Source organism: Paramisgurnus dabryanus, chromosome 2 (assembly GCF_030506205.2).
Source record: "Paramisgurnus dabryanus chromosome 2, PD_genome_1.1, whole genome shotgun sequence".
In the NCBI taxonomy this organism is placed as follows: Eukaryota; Metazoa; Chordata; class Actinopteri; order Cypriniformes; family Cobitidae; genus Paramisgurnus; species Paramisgurnus dabryanus.
This window is the reverse complement of record NC_133338.1, coordinates 56,756,157-56,780,285: the sequence shown is the minus strand read 5'-3', so window position 1 is coordinate 56,780,285 and position 24,129 is coordinate 56,756,157. Positions and strand designations below refer to the sequence as shown.

At 34.6% G+C, this 24,129-nt stretch overlaps 1 protein-coding gene across 3 annotated transcripts; it reads right to left on the bottom strand.

Annotated features, from left to right (window-relative positions):
• Positions 1-6,535: 6,535 nt before the first annotated feature.
• Positions 6,536-23,747, bottom strand: rph3ab (rabphilin 3A homolog (mouse), b). 3 transcript variants are annotated; one of them, XM_065261875.2, is made up of 18 exons: positions 23,515-23,745; positions 22,324-22,357; positions 19,701-19,862; positions 19,320-19,449; positions 17,955-18,038; positions 17,714-17,864; positions 17,261-17,305; positions 16,372-16,554; positions 15,324-15,479; positions 13,441-13,520; positions 13,126-13,200; positions 12,541-12,650; positions 11,579-11,705; positions 11,430-11,486; positions 10,838-10,992; positions 10,060-10,141; positions 9,860-9,956; positions 6,536-9,032 (listed from the first exon to the last, which is right to left on the bottom strand). In XM_065261875.2, exons 3-18 carry the CDS (start codon positions 19,847-19,849, stop codon positions 8,902-8,904), a joined length of 1,812 nt encoding a protein of 603 aa, XP_065117947.1. In that variant the 5' UTR covers positions 19,850-19,862; positions 22,324-22,357; positions 23,515-23,745; the 3' UTR covers positions 6,536-8,901. The 3 variants fall into 3 exon arrangements, with proteins under 3 accessions (XP_065117947.1, XP_065117946.1, XP_065117948.1); XM_065261874.2 differs by lacking the exon at positions 22,324-22,357; XM_065261876.2 differs by lacking the exons at positions 17,261-17,305; positions 22,324-22,357 and having other exon boundaries at positions 23,515-23,747.
• Positions 23,748-24,129: the final 382 nt, after the last annotated feature.

Genomic DNA, 24,129 nt, shown 5'->3' with positions numbered 1-24,129 from the left:
ACTCAAAGGCCCTGTCCCAAAACACTCGTGGTCTTTCTACAAGTCCGCACTTTCATGATGTAATGCTTTGACTATCAGGAAGACGTCTGAAACCTAAAATGACGAATGGGACACCCTACGGTTTTGAAGACTTAACAGACACACGTATGCAGTGGACCCTGTAAGTCCTCAAGAACGCAAGTCTGCATGAATTTGGGACACAGATTTAGAAATGAAGAGAAAGATCTAACTGCTGGTTCAAGCATATGCTTCAAAACTCATCGGTCATCGCTTCATCCTACAGCAAAGTAATATCCAAAGCATACTGCTAAAACTGAAATCTTACTAATTCTTGACCGCAAAGTCACCTGATCTAAAATACATGGAGCAAGATTTAAAAATAAATAAACAGCTACTAAAACAAGCCAGCAGGAGCTGAAGATGTGATGCCTTATAGGAGAATCATCAGAGAATATCATCATGACATCCAAGACTTTTACATCAATATAATTTCAACATTAAACAACAGCTTTTAAAAAGTGGCCAAACCTCTATAAAATCAGCCTGCTACACCAACTTAACCAGCTAAAACCAGCCGCCTAGTTATAGGGATGCTGTCAAAAGATTAAATTAAATCTGAAAAAACATGTCGTCTCTGAAACACTTCTTCACTGTATTGGGCACTGCTGCATACACAAAAACATAATTCACCCACACAGTGTTAGAGAAAATAGTTTTAATAGATTAACAATATGAAATAGTTGAAGCCCAAATGAACTATTATTTTAAATAGAATAAACTGGATGCACAAAGAGAATGTTATGACTAGATAGATAGTGAAGTTTACCCATATAATAGAAGAAAAGGGCTTTTCACTGCGCTTAACCTCCGGTTATCTTCGTTCTAAACCATGTTTTTAACCCTAGGCTAAGGAGCATTTCACACTTGCAATTTAGAAACAGGGTTATCCCTGAAATTATCCTAGGGTTATGAAACCCTGCTCAGAAGCAGAAGCGCGAGACAAGCGGTTATTTAAAGTGACTGCACGCTAGTCAGTTTGACATTGCTTTTTATTCAATTATGAAATTGCAATAATGCAAATTAAAATGTTAACCTGGGTTTGGGAATGCACAGTGTAAATGTCAGATTATGAATACTCTCTTAACGACTGGTTAAGCATTAACAGTGGGTGTGTTTACATGCAACCAAATATTCTGTTTGAAATTGTATTGAAAAGCCTTCATGTAAACACTTTAATCAATATGATTGAGGTCGATCGGATGTTTCAATGTTTTCAAAACCTCTCTCATGTCTCTCAGTTACATTTACATTTATTCATTTAGCAAATACACATTTATACAAAGTGACAACAACCCACAAACAACATATTATCTTTAAATACTTGTAAACCAGAAACAAGCAACACTGAAAACTGTACATACAACACCAATCTGAATACATTTGAATAAATGTAAATGTTTGTCAGGATTTGTTTTCACAGACAAAACCACAACATCAGACTCAACAACACCACACCAATGTTTACTCTCTTCATTAAAATCTAATGTAAATCATTTTCCAGATTAGCAGTGGGTGAAGAATCAAAGCCATATAAACAGCATATAAAGATGATAATAATAAGACTCACAAAGAGGAGTACGTTTATAAAGTTAATATAGTTTGATTGATTTAGATCCATACCTTCATCTCCATCCTCCATCAAATATTGCTGCTTAATACAGCCAGAGCTGACGAATCCCAGTAAAATATAAATGTTTAAATGAATGTATCCTATCCAGGGTACATAAATAATAAAGCACTTAAACACTTCAAACAAATTAACAAATAGTTAAACTCACGTAGACCCACAGAATAGATTCAAACTCTTCACTGAGTAACAGTTGGGCCATTCCACTCAATCTGTGGTTTCTTAATGTAAGATGGAGGCATTTGGGTACAGGACTGAACGTAACAGGACTGCGTTTTAGCATATTTAGCAAATAGATGAAATATAGCTGCATTAAATATGTGAAAAGACACTGAGCAAATTCTAGTGATTTAACAAATCTTTAACAAATCTTTTAAAATAAAGAGAACATCAAAGAAATAATAAAGGTAACAGGACTGAAAATTAAGATTGACATTCACAGTCATAACATCAATATTATAAAATATACAAAAAAAGAAAATGAGAAAAATAAATGTTTGATCTTCACATGGCCTTCAGAAGATCCAGATGATGTCACTTCCTCTTGAAAATGTGACTTGTGGGAAATTTCTAGATTTTCAGAAGGGGGACGTGATGGTTAACTGGACTGCGTGAAATCCTGGCGACATAACTAAAATGTGCTTTTTATTTTCAATGGTACAAAATATTCAAACCAAAGATGGGATGTGGACCCACTCAAAAAGCAAAAAAAGATATCTGAAGAATTTTATGCTCTATATTTAAAGGTAAAGTATAGAGATAGAGAACAGGTATAGATAAAAATGCGGTTTTCAGTGTTTTTATGAATGTTTTAAATTTTTAAGTTAAATTTGGGTGTTTGATTGATTAACATGCAGGACACTTTGCTTAATAATAAAATGTATTTTACAGTAAGTTTTCTTGAATAATCATGATGAAACTGATGGCGCTCTTGATCTACAGTCATCTGCTTTATACTCCTCACATGTGATGTGATCTGTGTTTATTTCTCTTTTAAGATCAATCTACATCCGTCAACGCTGATTCAGAATCAGTAAGAGAAGCGTTTTGTTCAGGAAGAGCTTCTGATTATAACCACATAAGGCAAGTGACTGTGTAGGATGTACTGTAATTGGTCTGGATAATGTGGGCGTTAACAAGAAGCTGTTTTTGAATTTGATTGGCTGAAGAATGTGTAGTGAAAACACAGATGTGTGGATTTGTGTGCATGTGTACCTTGTCAACGTGAAACATGACAAATGAAATTATTTAATACAGGCAAAGGGCTTTATTAGTATTGTACAAGAGCCAATGACCTCTATTAACATTACTGTTTCTGTTTGAGAGTCTGTCTGATTTCCTTATTGTGTTTTAAAGTATTGTGTTTCAGTCATGTTTTTATTAAGACAAAACTGAATGCCATAACATGTTGCTTCTATCTACAATAAAATAACACACACAATACAATTGAATAGCCCACAATAAAAAAATACAACATTATCAATTAATTTTCAGTGAAAATAAAAAAATAAAAATAAAATATTGAAAACATTGGTCAAAATGTGTATTTAGTTCATATGTATTTATTTATTGTATGTCTATTGCCTAGATAATAATGAGACTTTTTTATATTGAAACCTATTGACTTAAACTTCACCAGTCCACAGATATGAGCATGAATAATCTCACATTATGAAACACTTGCCACCTGAATTAAAGAGCTGAACCACAGCCAGACGTCAGTGCAGTACGTCAATATTTGTGTAGCCATTTCTTTAGCAAATATTTGAAATGAACGCACTACTAAAGCTAAAAAAAAGAGCAACAGGACACAAAATAGAAACTTCTGGAGTCTCACGCGATTATGAGTCTTAAACATGCAAGAAGACAATAGCAATGAGTTATTTTTAGGATTGAGGAAGGAACTTTTATAACCTATCACCTTAGATAAAATCCTTCCCTTAAAAAACAACAAGTCATCTTTCATCACACCTGAACAATGTCTTTGCTGTTATGTGGGCATAACTGAGTCAAAACTCACAAGATTTACGCATTTGGCAGACACTTTTGTCCAAAGTGACTTACAAGGTATACTGTAAATTATCAGTATATGTTTGTTTGACTCTAACACTGAACTATACTGTGGGATATGAAAATAATCACTTGTTATAATAAAACAGTTATGAGCAGATGGTTTACAGTTTTTAGGCCACGTCATTGTGCATTTTGACTGACATGCAATTTGAATAAGATAAAATAATTCGTTCTGAAATAGATTTTTGAAATGAATGCATTTTGAAACTTTGGCTTACATTGGATGTTATGTAAATATTTCATCTGGACAATAAAAAATCCAACTATTTTAAAGACTGACACACATAAAGTCTCACATTTTCTTCTGAATTGATTACTTATTGAACATCTAAATTAATTGATAACTTCTCCTTATATCGGTATTACGGAGCACCTAAGGGGACATGGAGCAAAAATTAAATATAGTTTAGTTTCGCGTGCACGCACGAAAGTTTCAGGTGAGCACGCAAAACGAAACTTAAAAAAAAAATTTGCACATGAAGGTTTCGCGTGAGCACATGAAACTAAACTTTAGATTTTTTTACTCCAATGTCACCTTAGGGGCTCGGTACTGTTTCTAGTTACTGAACAAACATTATATCGCCTCCCCGTAACCCAACCTCTAAATCTAACCATCACAGAAACGTAGATGCCTTACTACATTTTCAAATAAATGTCATCATCATCACGCACGCACTGACATGCGCACGCACACGCACGCACGCACGCACGCACGCACACACACACTACAGCGTGAGTGGAGTGGAGAGAGAGAGAAATAAAAAGAGAGAGAGATCAACTTATGAGTACAGTTTGGACAGACACAAGCTACTGTAATGATGAAGATATCTGCTTACTATTAAGCCTGTGAAAGTTTTTTTTATTTCATAGTGATAAACAAAACACATTTTCTCCTGAATCATTCTTATTCAAAGTATGTGTTTTTAAGATGGTTGTTTTGTTCAAATTACATTTGCACTCAATAGTTTTTTTTCAAATAATCTTAAAAGCTTTCATAAACTTAACAGTAGCAAGACTGAAACGCTCCTTAGAGGGTCCCTGTATGTAAATACCCCACAAGGAAAACACCACTGTGAATGTGTTAGCATTTAGCCTATAGCCCCAATCATTCCTAGACTTTCAAGACTTTTATAAGATTTAAAATATATAAATCTTTAACCTCCTAAGACCTGGGATTTGGTTTGTCTTTTTTCCAGATTTCTACCAGCTATTTTGGGTTTAGGAAGAACCAATAAATATAATAACCACATTCAGAACATGAAGCAGTGTATTTGTCCATGTTTTTGTACAACAGATTCCAGTTACACAGAATTAAGTATAATGGTGCAAACATTAAAAGAAATTCATGTCCACATATGTGGACATCCAGGTCTTAGGAGGTTAAACAAATGTGAAGTTTTAGCTGAAAATATCATATAGAAAATTTATTATAGCGTGTTAAAATTGTCACTTTGTAGGTGTGAGCAAAAATGTGCAGTTTTTTGGGTGTGTCCTTTTAAATGCAAATGAGCTGATTATATGCAAACACTGATTACCATAATGAGCGGATTATATGCAAACACTGATCACCATAATGAGCTGATTATATGCACTGATCACCATAATGGTGTTTTGTTTAAATTGAAACTCAATTGTGCTTTAAATTGTTTTCTCTTTCTCTCTGCGCTAAATGACAGTGCCAGATATTTGCAGATTAAGGGGCAGTCTTATTAAAATAAGATCCCCTTATGACATCACAAGGGGAGCCAAATTTCAATGAGCTATTTTTTCAGATGCTTGCACAGAATGGTTACCAAAACTAACCCAGCAAGCAATTTTGGCTAAAACAAGGCTACATTTGAGCTGTCAGTGAAAGTTTAATAGACGTCTACCATAGCCAAAGAATAGACGACACATATTACGTTTAAAACAAATTAAAGCAAACATCTAAACACCTGTTGACTTTGCTTACATGTTGGAATATCATACATCTTCAAGTTATTTTGGCAAAAATGGCATGTAACCAAATTCAAGGTTATTTAGGGTAGAAATGGGTTACTCATAGCCGGACTAAATTGGGTCTATAGTTAGTCATCATTTCTATGTCTCGGTTTTTGCTTGCTGGGAAGTTACTGGGTTGATCTTTATCACATTTTCTAGGTTAATAGAAGCACTGGGGACCCAATTATAGCACTTAAACATGGAAAAGACAGATTTTCATGATATGTCCCATTTAAAACTTAGAATTTGAATTAAACATTTTATGGTATAGCTCAGTGGTAGAGAATTGCGTTAGCAGCTCAAAAGGTCATGGGTTTAAATCCAGGGAACACACGTAAACCTTGGATAAAAGTATCTGCCAAATGCCCAATGCAATGTCAATTTTGTTTCTCTGAAGTTTGATTAATTTAAGATATAAAAGAAAATATCAAAACTGTGACCCCCGTTGCCATCTGGTGAGCTGATTGAGACACACTGAAGAGAGATGTTGTTATCCACATCCACAGCTGCCCTCTAGTGATCTGAAAAGAGGTTTGATTGATGTGTTTGAAGGCAGGGCTAAAGTGACACACGCACACATACGTTAAAGTTTCTTATATACACATCAATATAAAAAAATACTTATCTTGCGCCCCTGCATCTTTTGTATTCAGATTTTTACCAACGGCATCCATTTCAGAAACTATGGCTATATTCATACATAAATCTGTACAATAAAGCTGCTTTACTGTCAAAGATTGATCATTTTGATATCATGAAAGATCTTACAGTGCACAAAAGTGACAAACAGATGAGTAAATATGCAGCTTATATTGGCTTTTATTGGCCTGTGGTTTGAACTCCAGGTAAAATCTTTACATGCAAAGTTCAAACAGAAACATTTCCCTGCTGTGCCAAATACATGCACTATATATATATACAAATACAGAATCAGAAGAATGAGAGAACATCATCGTATATCAATCTTATTTATACCAATATACATTCACAAACTAACCTGACAAATCCTTAAAAAATAGTACACTGGTGTGCTATATTATTCTTTTTTCTTCATTTTTGAAAATGAATAAAGTTGAGTAAAGGAATACTTATGCATGTGAAATGTCAAAATGCATTCTTCAGAGGAACTAACTGACCTACAATAAGAAGAAAATATGGAAATGAAATCTATACAGAAGATTAAAGAAGAGGCTCACATGCATAAGAGTTGGCAATGATAACGGCAAAGAGCACTAAAAACATCGAGGTCCTTTCATTTTTCATGTGCTTTGCTGAATTGGGCTGTAGGTCTCTTTCTTTCTCTTCCTCCTCTTTAATCATCGTCATCCTCTCATTTCCTCTCACTGTTTTAATGATGTAAACATGATGGTCACTTAAACCTTTTGCAGATGTGCCAGAATAGTGAACCACCTTTAATGTAAACATATAAGTCAATAGACTTGATGAATGAAGACACATTTCTGTATGTGAGAGGTTTGTGGTGCTTATAAGACACAAAGAAGAAAAAACAACTTCAGATCAGACGAATCAAGCATGCAAGCAAACAAGATGTGTCACAAAACATTGTCTTCATGAGAAGATCTACCTAAACGTATCTAAACAGCAGATTAGATCACTCGAATCGAGTCATTTCTAAGAAGTTCAAACGCTCTAAACTATAAGACTCTTAACCGTTCTACAGCACTTGATTGGTTTTTGTTTTTTGTCCTTTATCGCAATCGTACAATAGTAGAATATGTAAACATTTGTAGAGCACAGCGTTTATCTGTTAGTCATGATCGGTCAGTCTTGTAAAAGTGACTTTTGGCTTTGTTACGGGAACAGGAAAGTGCAGGTGTTCGGAAAAGCGACATTCCACGTTGACCTGTAAACCTGGACTTTAAAACAAAGGCTTGTAATAAATCCTATATCTGCCTTGTTTCAGACGGTCAAGTGCTTTTAAGGAGAAAGACCTTCATGTATTTTTTTAATAATTAAGAAATGTGTTTAAGGCATGCCCACAACAAGGTCAATATAGTTGCTATTTACTGCAATAATGACTTTCTTATTTAGTATTTTTGTCTTTTTTTTTGTACAAATATCTAAAAATTCTTAAATCCAGATGCATTTTCTTGATGAGCAAAATGACCTAAAAACTTAAGTGAATTTGTGCTTAAAACAAGCAAAAAATAAAATAAAAAAATCTGCCAATAGGGTAAGAACTTTTTTCTACAAAGATGGATTAGAGCCAAGATAAATTAACAAAATTAAACCACCTCGAGATTAAAGTCATTTTAATGCAAGATTTAAGTAGTAGTTTTCGAGAAAAAGTCTAAATAAATAAAATTATGAGATTAAAGTCGTTATATTTCAAGAATAAAGTAAATATAACGAGAATAAATTCATAATATTTCGAGAAATAAGATCTGCTTGTTTACATCACTTTAAAAAACACATTCATGTAAAAATATGACATTATTCTCAAAAAATATCCGACGTTATTCCCAAAACTCCACGACTTTATTCTTGTTATATTGACTTCATTCTCGTTATATTGTCTTTATTCTCATTATATTGACTTTATTCTCACAATATTATGACTTTATTCTCGTAATTTTACTTCGATTTTTTTCTTCAAAAACTACTAGCTTAAATCTTGCATTAGAATGACTTTAATCCCTAGATGTTTTTATTTTTTATTGGTCCTAATCCTCCTTGGTATTTTTCTTAAACACTTAATTCAAGAAAACATTTTGTTTGTTTTAAGCACAAATTCACTTAAATTTAATATTTTTTTGTCTAACAACTATAGTTATTTTCTTGGTTAATTTTGCTCATCAAGAAAATACATCTTGATTTTGGAATTTGTAGTTATTTGCACTGAAAACAAGATTAAACAACATGTTATTTTTGCAGTGTTTCTATTGCAGTTCTACTGTGGCCGGATCTTTAAAGTAGATGATTGTGCAGCGCTTCTTTTGCACACAAGCGCTAAGCTTTGCTTGTTTGAGTTTGAGTCACAGTGGACGAAGCTCCAGATATCATCAGTTTCTTGAAAGCACGTCGGATGACAACATACAAGAAGAGTGACGCTGGAGATAAGCAGTTATTGAAGGATAACGTCAGGTGACCGGAGGGAGAATATAGCGATATAGTCTAAGGCATGCACGAGCGTCGAGACTTTAATCGCTGGAGACGTGATTCTCATTGACGAGAGCGTGCCAACGCTCAATCTTCTTGTCCTTGTTCTTCAGACATTCATACCAGTGTTTCAAACGCTCACCCTTGGCAGTGATACCCAGCTGGCATCCACCTGAAAGATTAGCAATATGAAAAAATGTTTGCTTTCTTAAACAAAATTAAATATAAATAATTGAGAAGTTCAGATGCAAAAGCTTCTAAGTGCATCAGTTATGCTTTCTTGTAAATTAGCATTTTTATCAGGCTCTTCTGTTTAGTTTAGTAATTTCGATTATTAAGCTTATATTGCAGTTACCACACCTCAAGACATCGATCACATGATATATTTAAAGGGATTCGTCCGTTTTTTGTACTTAAATCACTATTGTGAGTAGGACTATTTCTTCTGCATCTCATCCAACGGCTCTTTTGCTTGTTCCAAAATGTCATTTTAAAGCTGACAATGGAGGGCGAGAAAGCTTAAAAGAGAGCGAGAGAGACACAGAGAGAGAGCAAAAGAGACAAGGCGAGCGAGCGAGGTAGAGAGAGAGAGAGAGAGAGAGAGAGAGAGAGAGAGAGAGAGAGAGAGAGAGAGAGAGAGATTGTGTGAACGAGGTTACCTCTATGCGTCTCTAAACAGCACAGTTATTTCCTCAGAAAATCGTCTTTCATGTTGTTTTTGTTAGTCTGTTATTACAGTTAACTATGCAAAGTGATATGGAACTGTAATGCAGCCAAGAGAGCTGCCTGAAACTACGTTTGTCGTGCATTCCCAGAAAATAATTGCACACCTCAGAACGTTCATCAGCCAATCAGAATCAAGCATTCAACAGACCCGTAGTATAAGAACATATAAACATGCCGAGATCATTTGATCAATATCATTATCTCATTTTTGACAGAGGTGGCGTTTAGCGGCTTTTGCATCTGAGTTCCTCAATGACATTCTGACAGTCCTACCTATGTAATCGTTGCTTTTGCCGATGTCATAGTCCCACACAGAGATATCAAGAGTCTTTTTGGCCAGTTCTGCATGTTTAATCTCATAGCTGAATTCCTGCAGAAGAACAAAAGCACATTAAGTTCAAAAACATACAAGCAAGTGTTTATGTATATACAGTATATGTGAAATGTGTACGAGGTGTTGGTTTCATTCATACCTCATTAAACTCTGGATTAAGGGTCTTCTTTTTGATCTGCGTCTTGTTTTTGGCTTTCTTCCCCATGTCAGGTTTCAGACATCTGCATCCAACAAAATATATGAAACAAATTCACACAAATCAAACGTGACCCTGGACCACAAAACCAGTCGAACGGGCATATTTGTAGCGAAAGCCAACCATATGTTTCATAAAGATATTTAGTAAATTTCCTTCCGTAAATATATAAAAAGTGCATGTTTCACAGAATAACCCACGTAATTGCTCCTCAAAACTAGTCCAATCCCCAAACTAGTCCTCCAGTAACAATCGCATTATGGGTGTAAAAATTGTGCTTTGGTATGATTTATCTGCTAAAATTTGCATTCTTGTAGCTAAATAACACATTATTTGGGTCGCTTCAACCAGCAGACATGAAAAAAATTTTTTAAAGTCAAAGCACATTTATCTATTTATTCTAACACACTGTTGTGGTGATCTCAGGTAAGCTTATAAAATATTTTATATCATAACAAATGATTTGAATGTAAATGATGCAAGTACTGTAAATATAAGTTTAATTCAATGAAAGACATTTGTGCATTAAACATTTGAAGTTAAATGAAAAACAGTACAGAAACACCAGCTATTAACTTCAAAACAATAAAAGAAATAAAATAAATAAAACATCAAATCTGTTTCTGATATTGTTTGTTCTTAACTTAACGTTAAAAATTAACTTTCTGAAACTTTCTAAATTTCTGAAAGTGATAAAAGATTTCAATAGAAAAAGACTCACATTTTAACAAAAGGATCCGAGTAGCCATTAGCATCCATGGCTGCCAGGTGAACACAACGTATGACTCCCACAATGAGACGACTCTGTTGACTGTTATACATGAGGGATATCAAAATACGGCCTCTCTCCTCCAACTCGACTCCATCTTTCCCGGGCTAAAAAAAAACAAACACATGGAGAGGATCAAGCACTATATGTGAGCAATAATAAACTTAAAAACATGTTAATATATTAATTTTATTTTGTTCAACTGCCTTTACCCCTTAACTGGCGTGGCAGTTAAATAAAAAATTGTTATAGCAGTTTACATTTGTTGTAATAAATAAAAAATAAAGCAATAAAGTATATACTTTATACATAAAATTATCACAAAAAATATGGTTTGTGTCACACTTAGTGGTTTTACCAACATCGGCCACTAGGTGTCAATGGTTTGCTGCATACTCTTGTCACAAATTAATAAATTACTGTCACTGCCTTATTATTACTGCTAAAAGGTTTTGAAATATGAAAACTACATTCTTAGAGCTTTTTAACAAAATATAGTTTGTCGTGATAGGGTAAATATGAATTTATAAATATGAAGAATGACCTCATCCTCATAGAGAGCGATTCCTCGTGCACCTCCAGCAGCGCTCGATCTCTTTGTCTATAGACAGACAGACAGACAGAAGCGTCTCACACATGATTTAGATGTTCAGCTCATTCACTGATGTTTGTTTGTGTAAAGGACGGACTCACCTGAACAACTCGTTCCAAACAAACATTAAAATTCTTCCTCTGATTAAACTTCAGCTTTTTCAGAGCAAACCTGGTTTCTCCAATAAACTCATTGTGGCCAAACTTGTCCTCATCACAGACAGATATTCTGTACCAACAGAAAAAAACAATTACACTGTATCTACAAACACTGAATGTTACATGAAATTGATCACCTTATCATTTATCTAACAGCAATGAACACTTTGAAATTTCAGTTTGAAAGTTCGTAGCATGTTTTAGGATTTAAAATGTTGTAATTCATCTTTCAAATGGAATTAATAAGAATACTTTTGAAATCAATTCACTTCTTACAATAATCAAAAAGCAAATGACTGAAATTGATCACGTTAACTTGACTGGACATCAATCAGTCTCTTCAGAGAGTCGCGAATTCAAAATATGTGTTTGTTGCATCATGTGAACCATGTGCATCATGCATCATGTCAAAATATATGCCTGCTGCAGATGCATCCAAAGGGTTTATGATAAAAGAGACGTTCATGTTTTTTTAAATACTCCCAAAACACTAACTTAATTCTGATTAAACATAAGATTAAGCGAGTATCTGGAAAACATGAGCGTCTTTTTTATGATAAACCCCTTTGAAGCGTCTGCAGCAGACATGTATTTTGACATGACACGTGATGTACATAAGTTTATATGACGTGCCGAACACATATTTTGAAATGGCAAACCACACACAACGGGCTAAATATGTGTTGTGGCGACCTTTGCATCGTGTGCCCCCGAAAAAGAAGTCACCGACCACCACTGACATCAATATCCTGTTAGTAAAGCTATAGTATATTATACTGTACCAATAAAAATGCAGTATTTGAACATATAAACCTTTAAATGCATTACCAACCCCATCTATAACCAATAAGACTTTATTCTTTATGTCATTAGAGATAAGTGAGAGTGTTAAAGTAGACTCAAACCTGAGGGTTTTGCGCTGCATGTCTTCATCTGTTAGCCCATGATACACCAGCGTCTCGTTCCAGGCCGGGTTTCGAGTGTTCCTCAGCGTCTTGGTGCGCAATTTATTTGACTGCATTGACAGGAAAGATGCTCTGTTTAACTATCAATGCTTAGACAGAGTAAATAATCTGTGATGTACAGTAAACTTAAATTATCTAATATTTCACATGTATTATAATGTTTAAAAAGCAGCAGTTTAAAAAAGTACAAGTAAAGAAAATGAATTGACATTAGCTAATGCCTATATCAATGCGACAAGCTTTATTATACTCTATCTATAAGTACACATTACTTTATCATTTAAAGTATATAAAATGCATACAAAACTCCTGATCCTTGATGAAATACAGGTACAGTAAAATCTCTGATGTTACAAACAGCATCAGCTAGCGAGTATAATGAACGAATCTATTCATGCGCACAGAGTCATATTTCTGTCGATGTCTGGGTCATAAATTTAAGGTCATAAATCAATGATAAACTTTTAAATGATTATTATTATACACATCACATGTAGGAATGGCAGCACACACACTTTCTCTCACCTTACTCGCACCAGGTAACAGATGGAGCTTCACATACGGATCTGCCAGTCCATTAGAATCCATTGGCTTTAAACCCTGAAAAACAACACAGATATGAACGATATAATCAAATCACATTTAAAACACTGCATTTTTAAGGATGAACCCAAGACACATGCTTTTGTTTGACTCTCAGCTATAGATGCGCAGACGTATGCAGAGAAGAAAAGATAAATTACAAACATACATAGGCATGTATATGTCGGAAAGATGATCAGTTTTATATTTTATATGTAAGACTTCAGACGTGAGTAAGTGAATAAGTTGTGGACTTGCCTTTGCTTTGAGGATGTTACATTGAAGACTGTTGTTCTGTTGATCATACAGTAAAGTGAACTCCAAAGCTCCAAGAGTTGCTGAAACAAACACAATATAATCTTCATTACAAAGATGTCATACATAATATACTTAAACATGAAGTCTGACATATATAGTATAAAACTAACATGACGTACATTACTGTTATTATGTATTACTGCATGGCTGTGCTGTTTCTTTAGTCAAATGAGTTATCCTGGTCTCAGAAAATACGTGAAATAGTCACGCATTATTTTTCTGTGTCAGTTTCACATATTGGTTACTCAACTGTTTTTCCTATTTTTAAACAATTGTCGCTTCGGTTTGGAGTTAGAACGACTTTCTGTTACATAAAATGACATCCTTACCCAAACCCAACTCTAACCCCAACGTCAGGCGACAATGGTTTAAAAAGAATACGAAAAAAATTGTGTAAACCAATGCTTAAAGTGACAACCTAACTCAAACAGCAAATCAAACCCAAACTGAAGGGACAATTTTTTTTTAAATAGTTGAGTAACCAATACGTGAAACTAATGTAAAATGGTGGAAATACGTGACAATGTCACGCAAAACTAAGCAAAATAATGCATATTTCACGGAAATTTGTGAGATCAGGTTGGACAAGGCTAGCTAAAGCCAGGACTAGGCCTAAGTTAAATTAATATGTTTATTTTTTTATAAACATGCCTTAAAAAGATGTTAAGACAAATCAATGTCACTGGTACATTATAAGATCTGTCAGTGCAACTTATTTTCAGTTTAAGTCTAGCCTTAAGCCTTGTCAATGAAACCGGGGGGTTAAATCTCATCCATTTATGCCTGCAGTGCTTAACCATAATCACTTTAAGAGATTTACTTTCCATAGACAGCATTGAAAGAGCTGAAGTTTCTATCAATCAAAGTCGATGTTTGGATTTGGCAACAGTTTCACAGTGTAATGAAGTTTTTCTGCAGAGTCTTAACTGTGGGAGGAAAATAAAGTGCTGGAGATTTATTATCACAAGACTCTTGCCCATATTTCAGTCCTGAAGAGGTTTGCTGCAGTGCTAAAACATAACATGAATCTTTATTTTATGATGTTTTGTTCATTTAGCAGGTGCTTTTATCACCAGTGACGTAAAAAAGAGAATTGAATCTCATATCTGAAGATTTATGAACACTAAGCATCGTGCTGAACACTGTTCTTCTTCTATTGAAATGTTATCATAGACTTTTATTTAAAAAAATAAATGCATCCAGTTACCTTGTGTACTCCTGGGGCTACATAACCCAGTTTTATAAATCTTTAATGAAATACAGGAGTCAGTTATGCTGGTTGAAATAATAATAACTTTATGTAATGTGAATGTGAAATAAAATCCATGAATTGTTTTTATGTAATGTTTTACAAAAATTGCAGAAAAACAGTGAAGCACTTTATTATTGTTTTATTAGATTCCCAATGAGTTATTTAAGTGCAGTCCTTAATAAAAAAATAACTTGTTGAATGAAGGTATAAAAAAGTGAGTTTGCATTAAAGCACTTCATGATGCAGGATGTCAGGTGCTCTAATAAATCTGTTAAGCACTGTACATCTACATCTCATTCAGTTGTACTGTATGATATAACAGTAAATATAATGAAAAAATGTTGTTAGGGTTAGAAAATATTAAGAGAATGATATTATGAAAGCAATGTTATTGTACAGACTGAAAGCCAGCAACTAGCTGATCTAAACTCAACACTGATCTTAAAATCAACAAACATACAGAAGACAGCAGGTGTCGTACTGTATCTAATGAAAAAACTTTATTACAAACCACTAAATGTGTATTTATTATTTGAAACCCACATTGAAGCAGAGGAACGTTGAGTCTTACTTGCTTCATCAGAGTCATAGCTGTTTGTCTCCTCTTCATCATCCACAGGTGGAGTGCTTTGATGTTGGTTATATACAGCGCTCCTCCTCTCCTCCAGCTCAACAGGTGGCGCTCTGTCCTGCACAACATTGGATTGATAGTTTCCCCTCTCGGTCTCTGCACACCACAAACACAACATCATTTTATTATGAAAGATTATATTCATATTGAGTCATTCATCTTTTAATAAACTCCAGCACACCCTTATGACTTATTCTGCATTATTGTCTATACATGTGCTAAAAATACACTTCTCTGGCCAATTCTTTTTAAAATATATGTTAAATACATTTAGTAGAAAGTAAAGCTTAATTAAATATATTTTTGAATTTGTAAATATATTTATATATTTCAAAATGTATTTCAGGGGCAACAATTAAATTTTTTATTTTACAACCTATACCGCAAAAAATATATCTTTTCTGACCAAAATTTATAAAATTATAAGTACATATATTTTGAAAATATATTTAATTAAAATCTTTTCAAACCTGTTATGTTTACAGGTTTGTAAAATAGTTACAATTTTTTTTTTCAATAATATATACATGTAATATTAAATATATAATAAAATATATTTTAAAATATGCAAAAATGGCCCAAAAAATATATTGGTGAAAAATACATTTTTGTAAACATATTTCAAAATATATTTTAGCACATTTTTATTTTGGCCATTTTTTATATTTTGAAATATACTTAAAATTATATTTTTTGCCATATAGGTATTCACGGTTGCACTTTCAGATTGTCAGATATTTGTGTGCTTTTCAATAAAATATCAATAGTAATACTAAACATGATTTCAAAAAATAAAATGCTTTACTAATATTCTTGACCAGCGTTTTGTTTCCCTATCTTATTAGTTGCAAACTGTAATGTTAACAAACTTCACAGTAAATCTACATGTAGAAATGTCTGTCAATCAATCAATCAGAATCAAGAGTTCAACTTGAGATATTTGAAAGGAAACCAGATAAATGTAGACTTGTGTAATGTTTGTTTTGACCTGACTGAGTCGTTCCTGATGCGAGCGGTCTTGCTGCGTTCACATTCATTGTTTTCTTCATCACTACAGGACTGTTCGGATTCGATCCATCTGATTCAGAGTAACCACGAGACTGAAGACCAGACGGTTTTGGAGCCACAAGCGGTTTTGGAGCAATCGGTGGATCCCTTGTCGGCTCTAAATCTATATAACAAATATACATTACATTATAATAAATAACTCTAGATCCTAATTAATAACATATCAGTATAGTTGATCATAATAATCAGTTATAATGGGCTATTATATATGTTCAGTGCAATGTAAGCTACAAGACTTTCTTACTTAGTATTTTTGTCTTGTTTTAAGTACAAATATCAAAAAATTCTTAAATCAAGAATCAAGCAAAATGACCTTAAAATGTGTCTAGTTTTTAGACAAAAAATATATAAAATGTAAGTAAATTAGTAAGTTACTTAAAACAAGCAAAAAAATTATGATTTTTTTCTTGAATTAAGTGTTTAAGAAAAACATAAACTTATTTTTCATACTGTATTGGCAGATTTTTTTTGCTTGTTTTAAGCACAAATTCCCTTAAATTGTATATTTTTGGTCTAAAACTAGACTTGTTTTCTTAGGTCATCTTGATTTATGGACTTTGAGATATTTTTACTGAACACAAGACAAAAATACTAAGTAAGAAAGTCATTTTTTGCTATGATAAGCTGTATATACTGTAGTACCATGTAATATAGCAATGGGAAAGTCCAGGGTGGAAATATGCTGGCGGGACTTGATGTAAAATAAGGGTGTCCAGTGCAAATAAAAGTCATTTATATTGCACATAAACATGTTTCTGGTGTGAACAAGTACTGTAATAGAAACCTTCAGGCGGTTAAATGTTTCTTACTTGCAGCCGGTGATTGTTGAGCAGATGAACGACTCTCCATTGGACCTGAAAAACATCATGAAAGTGAAGGAGAACCTGTGGCTCGACTAGACCTTCAAAATAGGTTATCATAAAAGTGCTCCATATGACTCAATATTGCTCTCTATTTCCAAGTTATTAGTTACTGAAGATTTCCCTAACTGTCCTCTGTGTGTTTATGAGAGAAATAGCAATGATTTTAAAGTGTGGTATTTCGTATGTATTTTACGAGGTGGCTAATTCATATTAATTGTCTGATTTGCATTCGCACCATAAATTATTTTTCTGATAATCACTACGTACAAATTCATACAAATTAGTCAACTCGTAAAACGTGTACAAATCCTTTATTGTGGAATCTTAGTATCAGTTTTGTATGAATAATTGCAGAATATTATACACAGGTTTGTTTAAACGAGCGGTAGTTAATCTCACCTGTGACCTGTGTTTGAGACGGCTCAACCGCTGGACGTACGGCAGGGTTCTGCTGAGGCCTCGGCTCTTTGGCTTTAGAAATGGGCATAGGTGAGGGTAAGAACTGTTTAGGGAGACCTTTGAAGAACCAAGCTCCAGATCGTTTCCACACCTTTAATTAACAAAGATGCGCACAGCATCAGATGAGTATTAAAGTCTAGACAACTATGGTTTATATGGGTAATATTTTCAGTTTGCCCACCTCCCTCTGTTCACCGCAGATCTTGCAGAGCCAGACAGAGCGCGGTCGAGTGTTAGTCTGTACTCCACACTTAGTGCACATGTTCTGAAGGGAATAACAGCAGTAAATATCATATACTATAATTACATTAAATACATATCTCACACCTGACAGATTTACTCCTGAAGTGCTTTTAAGACTTTTTTAAGATGTCAAATAAATCTTTGGTGTCCCCAGAGTACATATGTGAAGTTTTAGTTCAAAATACCCCACAGGTAATTTATTATAATATGTTAATTTGCCACTTTGTAGATGTGAGCAAAAATGTGCAGTTCTTGGGTGTGTCCTTTAAAATGCAATTTTTTTCTGACATCACAAGGGCAGCCAGATTTGAATGACCTATTTTTTCACATGCTTGCAGAGAATGCTTTACTGGGTTTTTCCACATTTTCTAGGTTAACAGAAGCACTGGGGACACAATTATAGCACAAGTCAGATTTTCATGATGTCCCCTTTAAAGTCCCAGGAAACCAAAGTCACGAACGACTTTACTTCTGTGTTGTGACGTATTTCCAAGTGAAACAGAATTTAATGCAGTGAGTGATAGTGGGTGTGGCTTGTGTTTTCCATTGTGCTTTGATTGGATAGAGAAAAGTAGGTGTTTCATTCAGACATGGAACTGGGATCACACTACTGACAGTTCATTCACACGAGGCATCAGTATTAGTGCTTGTTGGAGGGCGTGTCTGAAACGTGACTCTAGTGCAATCATCATAGCGACACCAGCCAATGACAGTGGACCGCAATACATCTCCGGTCTTGCATAAATGTAATTGGCTAGCATCTGCACTAGGTTATTTGCATAAGGTGATCAGATTGACAGACAGATTTACATTTCAGTTCGGCAACCCATGACATTAACACTGACGCCCTGTGTGACTGTATCGTGACAGCTGGAGGGGCGGGGTTAACGGATGTTCCCGCCCAAGCCGTCCAGTTGACATCATCAGAGAATGATTGCCAAAAGAGGGCGGAAGTACATTTTCAGATTTTGAATGAAGTTGATGAGGTCTCATTAATGAAAAAAAAAATAATAACCCACACAAATACATTGTTTATAATAAACACTGCAATATTACATAAAAAATAAGAATTGTCAGTTTTGATTTCATCGGGACTTTAATGTGAATGTAATGGTTGGAAGAGGCTTTTTTAAACCCTATGATGCCTCAAAAGTCTGCTTACAACCAGTAGTCATAAGTTATATTTATATTTCTAAAGTTTTGCATTCAGTAGAAAATGTAATCCAAAGAGCTTTGCCGTGCATTTAAGCTGTAGATGTACTGCTCTGGATGCATTAGGATTTCGATATATAAAGTTTGTTACCTTCTTACAGTCCTCACACACCACTGCATTCACCCCCATAGCTCCCAGCTGCTCTCCACACAACAGACAGCGTGAAACTCCATCTCCACACACCGTTTTCTTCATGTTGTCCAGACGATTCACCAGACGTCTGTCATAAATTAAACAGGCGGTCATCAAATATGCTATTAAAAAAGCTTTGTTCCTGACCTAACTTTGATTAAACCTAAATGAAATGTACTGTAGATGGTCCGTTTAAACATTATGCCCAACATTTTCTTTAAGATAATGACTGTATATGGAAGAGAAATAGTATTGAAACCTGGACCGCTCGAATGGCTATTGGCTGCGTAAAAGGCAAATGTCTGTACTTTACTGTGTTCTTATGGTCTCTCATCTCACCCGATCCTTTCCTGCTCCATCACCTCCATTTTCTCAGCCCGGGCGATGACGCTGTTGATGATCTCCTTCTCCTCATCCGTCAGCTCAGCTCCAACACACGGTCCAGATGATGTATGGACACCTGTAGTGGCCATCACGGTGTCTGTCATTGTGAGCCAATCACTGTGAAGATAAAGACAATGATGAAGATACTGTAAATACGTAATCAGAAAGCAAAATTACTTTGCAAAGTCCGATTTAAACATGTTCAAATTAGAAAAAATATCACTGGCAATGTGACCCTGGACCACAAAACCAGTCATAGGCTAAGTCGCACAGGTAAAATTGTAGTAATAGCCAAAAATACATTGTATGGGTCAAAATCATTGCATTTTTTATGCCAAATAATTAGGATATTAAGTAAAGATCATGAAGTTATTTTGTAAATTTCCTACCATAAATATATCAAAAATTTATTTATCATTAGTAATATGTTTGGCTAATGACTTTATAATATTTAGATTTTTTGTTGCACCCTCAGATTCCAGATTTTCAAATAGTTGTATCTCAGCCAAATATTGTAATCTAATCCTAACAAACCTTTTTTATTCATTTTCGACAAATTTCTTGTGACTGTTTTTGTGGTCCAGTGTCACATATTATATTACTGTTTTGTGTGTGTGTATATATATATAAAAATATTTATATTTCATGAGGCAACTGCTGTGTCACCTGCTTGACACTACATACTGGAGCTAAATCTGTGTTTTCAACATTTTTTTTGCATTTAATCTCAAATTCAAAAGGATTTCTGTCTCATAAAAAGCCAGCAGATACTAAAAGATAAAACACATGGACAAATAAATGGACATTTTATTATTTGTTAGCTTATGACAATAATCTTGTTGTTTAACTGTGATTAATCTTCACATCAATCTTAATGTGACATTAGGCATAAATAATGTTTACAAATGCTGAACATCTAAGTGATATTTAATGGCTTTACATTTATCATCTGGATTGAAAATCTTTTAGATGTCACGTTTGGCTCATCAGGCTGTTTACACAGCACAATTCTCAAATACATTCACATGTTAAAACAGTATGTATTTTGAAAACTAACCTAACAAGGAAAGGTCCTGCTTGGACACATTACTTTTAAAAAAAGTGCCCAAATATTTTACAGGCACTTTCTCTTTATCTTAAACCTAAGATTGACAGCCACAGATGAATATTTGAAAGAAAACTAAAAATGATTTGCTCAGCACTTTTGTGAAAGTGATTTAATGTTCGTCACTTTCCTGAAGTTTTGTTTTTCACGTTCACCTCTTAGTGTACTCCCCGAGTGAAACACATACAGCACTGCAATGATTGAAATCCTGCTCTCAATCTACTAACTGTCTGAAAGCTCTCGCTCCGTCACAGGATTCATGAAATCAAAGACTTCAGTCTAACAGACAGACAGATTCAAAGCAGATTCAACTTAACATTTTGTACAAAAACAGTGAATATGACTGCAAATATTACATGTTCAGTAAATACAAACATTTAAAAATGTATTTCCATAATGCTTGTCTGAGTTGCAAAATTATGGGAATTTTTAATGCTGAAACTTTAAATGGGAATTGACAGGAATATATGGGAATTAACGAGAATCAATGGGAATAAACTGGGAATTTGAAAAAATTTCAGAGTTACCAGGGAACTTAAATGTAGTTAAAAAAATCAATATTTCAAACAATATTTAATGCAATTTCAGTTGAATTTCTATCCAGTAAATCAGATATCTAAATGTATTTCATTGAATATTTATGATGCTAGCTATCATCTATAGCTCAAGATGTGATGTACTTTCTTCTACATTCTGCAAGCAAGTTTTCTGTTATTTTGCACAGTCAAAATTTGTATTACCTTGCATGCATGTTTGCTTATGACCAAACTAAATGTTTATTCATGTTTGTATATGATATAGTTTATATACATTTCCCTAAATAAATTGTCATAAATTCCTGTTAAGTTTCCAATTTGGAATATTTCCAAAATTTGATTTAGTTCATTTAGCACAGAAACTTTTTGCCCCATTGCAACCCTATGCCTATGACAGTTTGCATGACAATTGATCATCTAGCATGAGATATTTGCATTTAGATGACAAGATTTGCATTCTACAGCATCAGTAAGATCAAACTCTGCTTTATTTCTTGTCTTCTCTAGACTGATTTACAGGCAAATCATCCTGAACGTGACGGCATATGGCTTTCATTGAGCCAATGGGAACACTCCAAAATATCAGCACAAACTAAATAACACAACATTTGTGAAACTACTGCACCCAGTGTGCAATAATCATTTTTAATGTCTAATTTAACAAATCTGTATTTGCTAAAAATGATTTGGACACATTAATGTTCACTAAAGTTTTAATTTGACAGTGAGGACACAGAATGAGGATTCAGTCCTGAGGTTAACCTCACAACCCTGAGATGAACTAATGGGTCCTGTACTTGAATGCATTAGGGCTTCTACATGTTTCTCTGTTGCTTTGTAAGCATGCTGTTATTTCCTTACTTCACGCCTTTCACTAGGATTTGTTCATACACCTCTTGATCAATGTTAGTTGTATATGCGTACACGTATATAATACCTGGAGAGATCTGTTTGTTGGCATCCTCATTCATCTGGAGGGCAGTAGATCATGGACAAAAACAAGCTCAGTTCCAGAAAGATTTTTTTTAAGTATTTGACTACACACAATGAAAACTGTAAAGTTAAAACAACTTGTTTTGCAAGTCAGTTTAACCTACTAAATGTTGGCTCGTGATAACTAAGTTGACATAATTTAAGTCGAAATTGTTTAACTTCATTTTTTAAGTTAAAGTAACATAAAAATATATCTTGATTTGACAAAAATGTTGTAAGATATACCTACTGATGATTAGAAAAGACACCCAACATCTTATATCCTTATGAAAATTAACCATGGGTTTTACTAAAGCCAAAAACATGGATACACAATGGCAATCAAACACACAAAAACATGGTTAATTTTTGTAAGGGTGAAAGCAGCTACTAGCCTACATGATGGATGCTAAATATTCCAGCAAATCAAAGCAGAGTGAGAAATAATTTTTAAACACATATGCCCTATATAAAATATAAAAAGCAGCCATGACCCATTTTCATATCCCAGGTTTATGGATACCATAGGTCCAACTGTTCATTCATGCGCACTCCATGACAAAGAAACTACCCTATAGTTCAGTATTATTGACTGTAAGGGAAGGAAAGGCTTGCCTGCAAGGATGCTGCGCAATAATAGTCCATCCCAACCGGGGGCGCGCGCAGGCTCTGTACGGCTCGAGGATTGAAGTGAACGCGCTCTGCCTCTCAAACCCGCATTGATATGACACACCTTACCCGTCACATCCACACAAAAACACAAACATGCTGCTCTCTGACATAACAGAATAATGTCGTCATATGCTGTTATCAGCCCATCTAAAGCGATGGATGCACAGCAGATCAGCATTCATTCATTCGTTCGTTCGTTCATTCATTCATTCATGTTCATTTTATTTCACATGCGTTCACAGTGGGCTGAATACATTTATACCGATTTTACACAGATTTCACTATAATATTCCTCAATGAGCGCCTCGTCTTATGCAAAATCTTACACCACATTCTGTATTCCATACAGCTTTTCATTGCAGTTACGAAATAAATCGCCAGGAAATCGTTTCACGATCTGAGACGCAGAATCCATCATGTTAGAAACCTGTTTGTGGCGCTGTATATGAGGATGAAAATATAATTAAAATATGTCTGTCCTTACCTGCTGCCAACAGCTCACTGTTGAATTAAGACGATTGCAAACGATGCGGAGTGGATCGATGCGGTCAGTGCGCGACTGCGCATACAGAAGAGGGCGACTGCGCATGCAGAGGAGCGCGGATCGGGTGCTCGCCTTTTTTATGGTTGTTCACGTCAAACTCATATAATCTCTCTCGCGATTTTGCGTGGGTCTCTCTTTACATAATTCACGCCCAAGCCCATCACTGAATGTCGTGAACGAGCTGTCGTCCAGATGTCTTCAGTCAGATAACCTTTTCTGCCACGCTTTCTTCAAACACATACGTCTGTATTTCAAGAGTCTTTAAGTAACTCAATAATGTGTGATCTGGTGAAGCCATGGAAACTGCTAGACTCCATTATGCCATTCACAAACTCAGATTAATAGGCTCTATAGGTTAATACTGTTTATTAAAAGAGTTGTAGGTTTCATAAGACACTTCTGAATGAAATGTGTTTGTGTCTTCTTTAATTGTTCTGAATGAGAGTCAGATGAAGTGACCATTTGAATCCACTATGAAGATCTTCCTATCCTCTGTAGGGCCATAGGGAGTGCTGGAGGGTGGCTGTCCTAAATTCACAGCCCTGTAAAAACATG

Bases quoted from the DNA above. Each gene is read 5' to 3' on its own strand.
- rph3ab (XM_065261875.2), bottom strand. From the start codon at position 19,849: ATGACAGACACCGTGATGGCCACTACAGGTGTCCATACATCATCTGGA. The intron at 17,865-17,954 runs GTGGGCAAACTG...TGTTAATTAAAG, and splicing joins TCTGCGGTGAACAGAGGGAG to GTGTGGAAACGATCTGGAGC. The intron at 12,651-13,125 runs GTGAGAGAAAGT...CTGTCAATGCAG, and splicing joins TGTTACCTGGTGCGAGTAAG to TCAAATAAATTGCGCACCAA.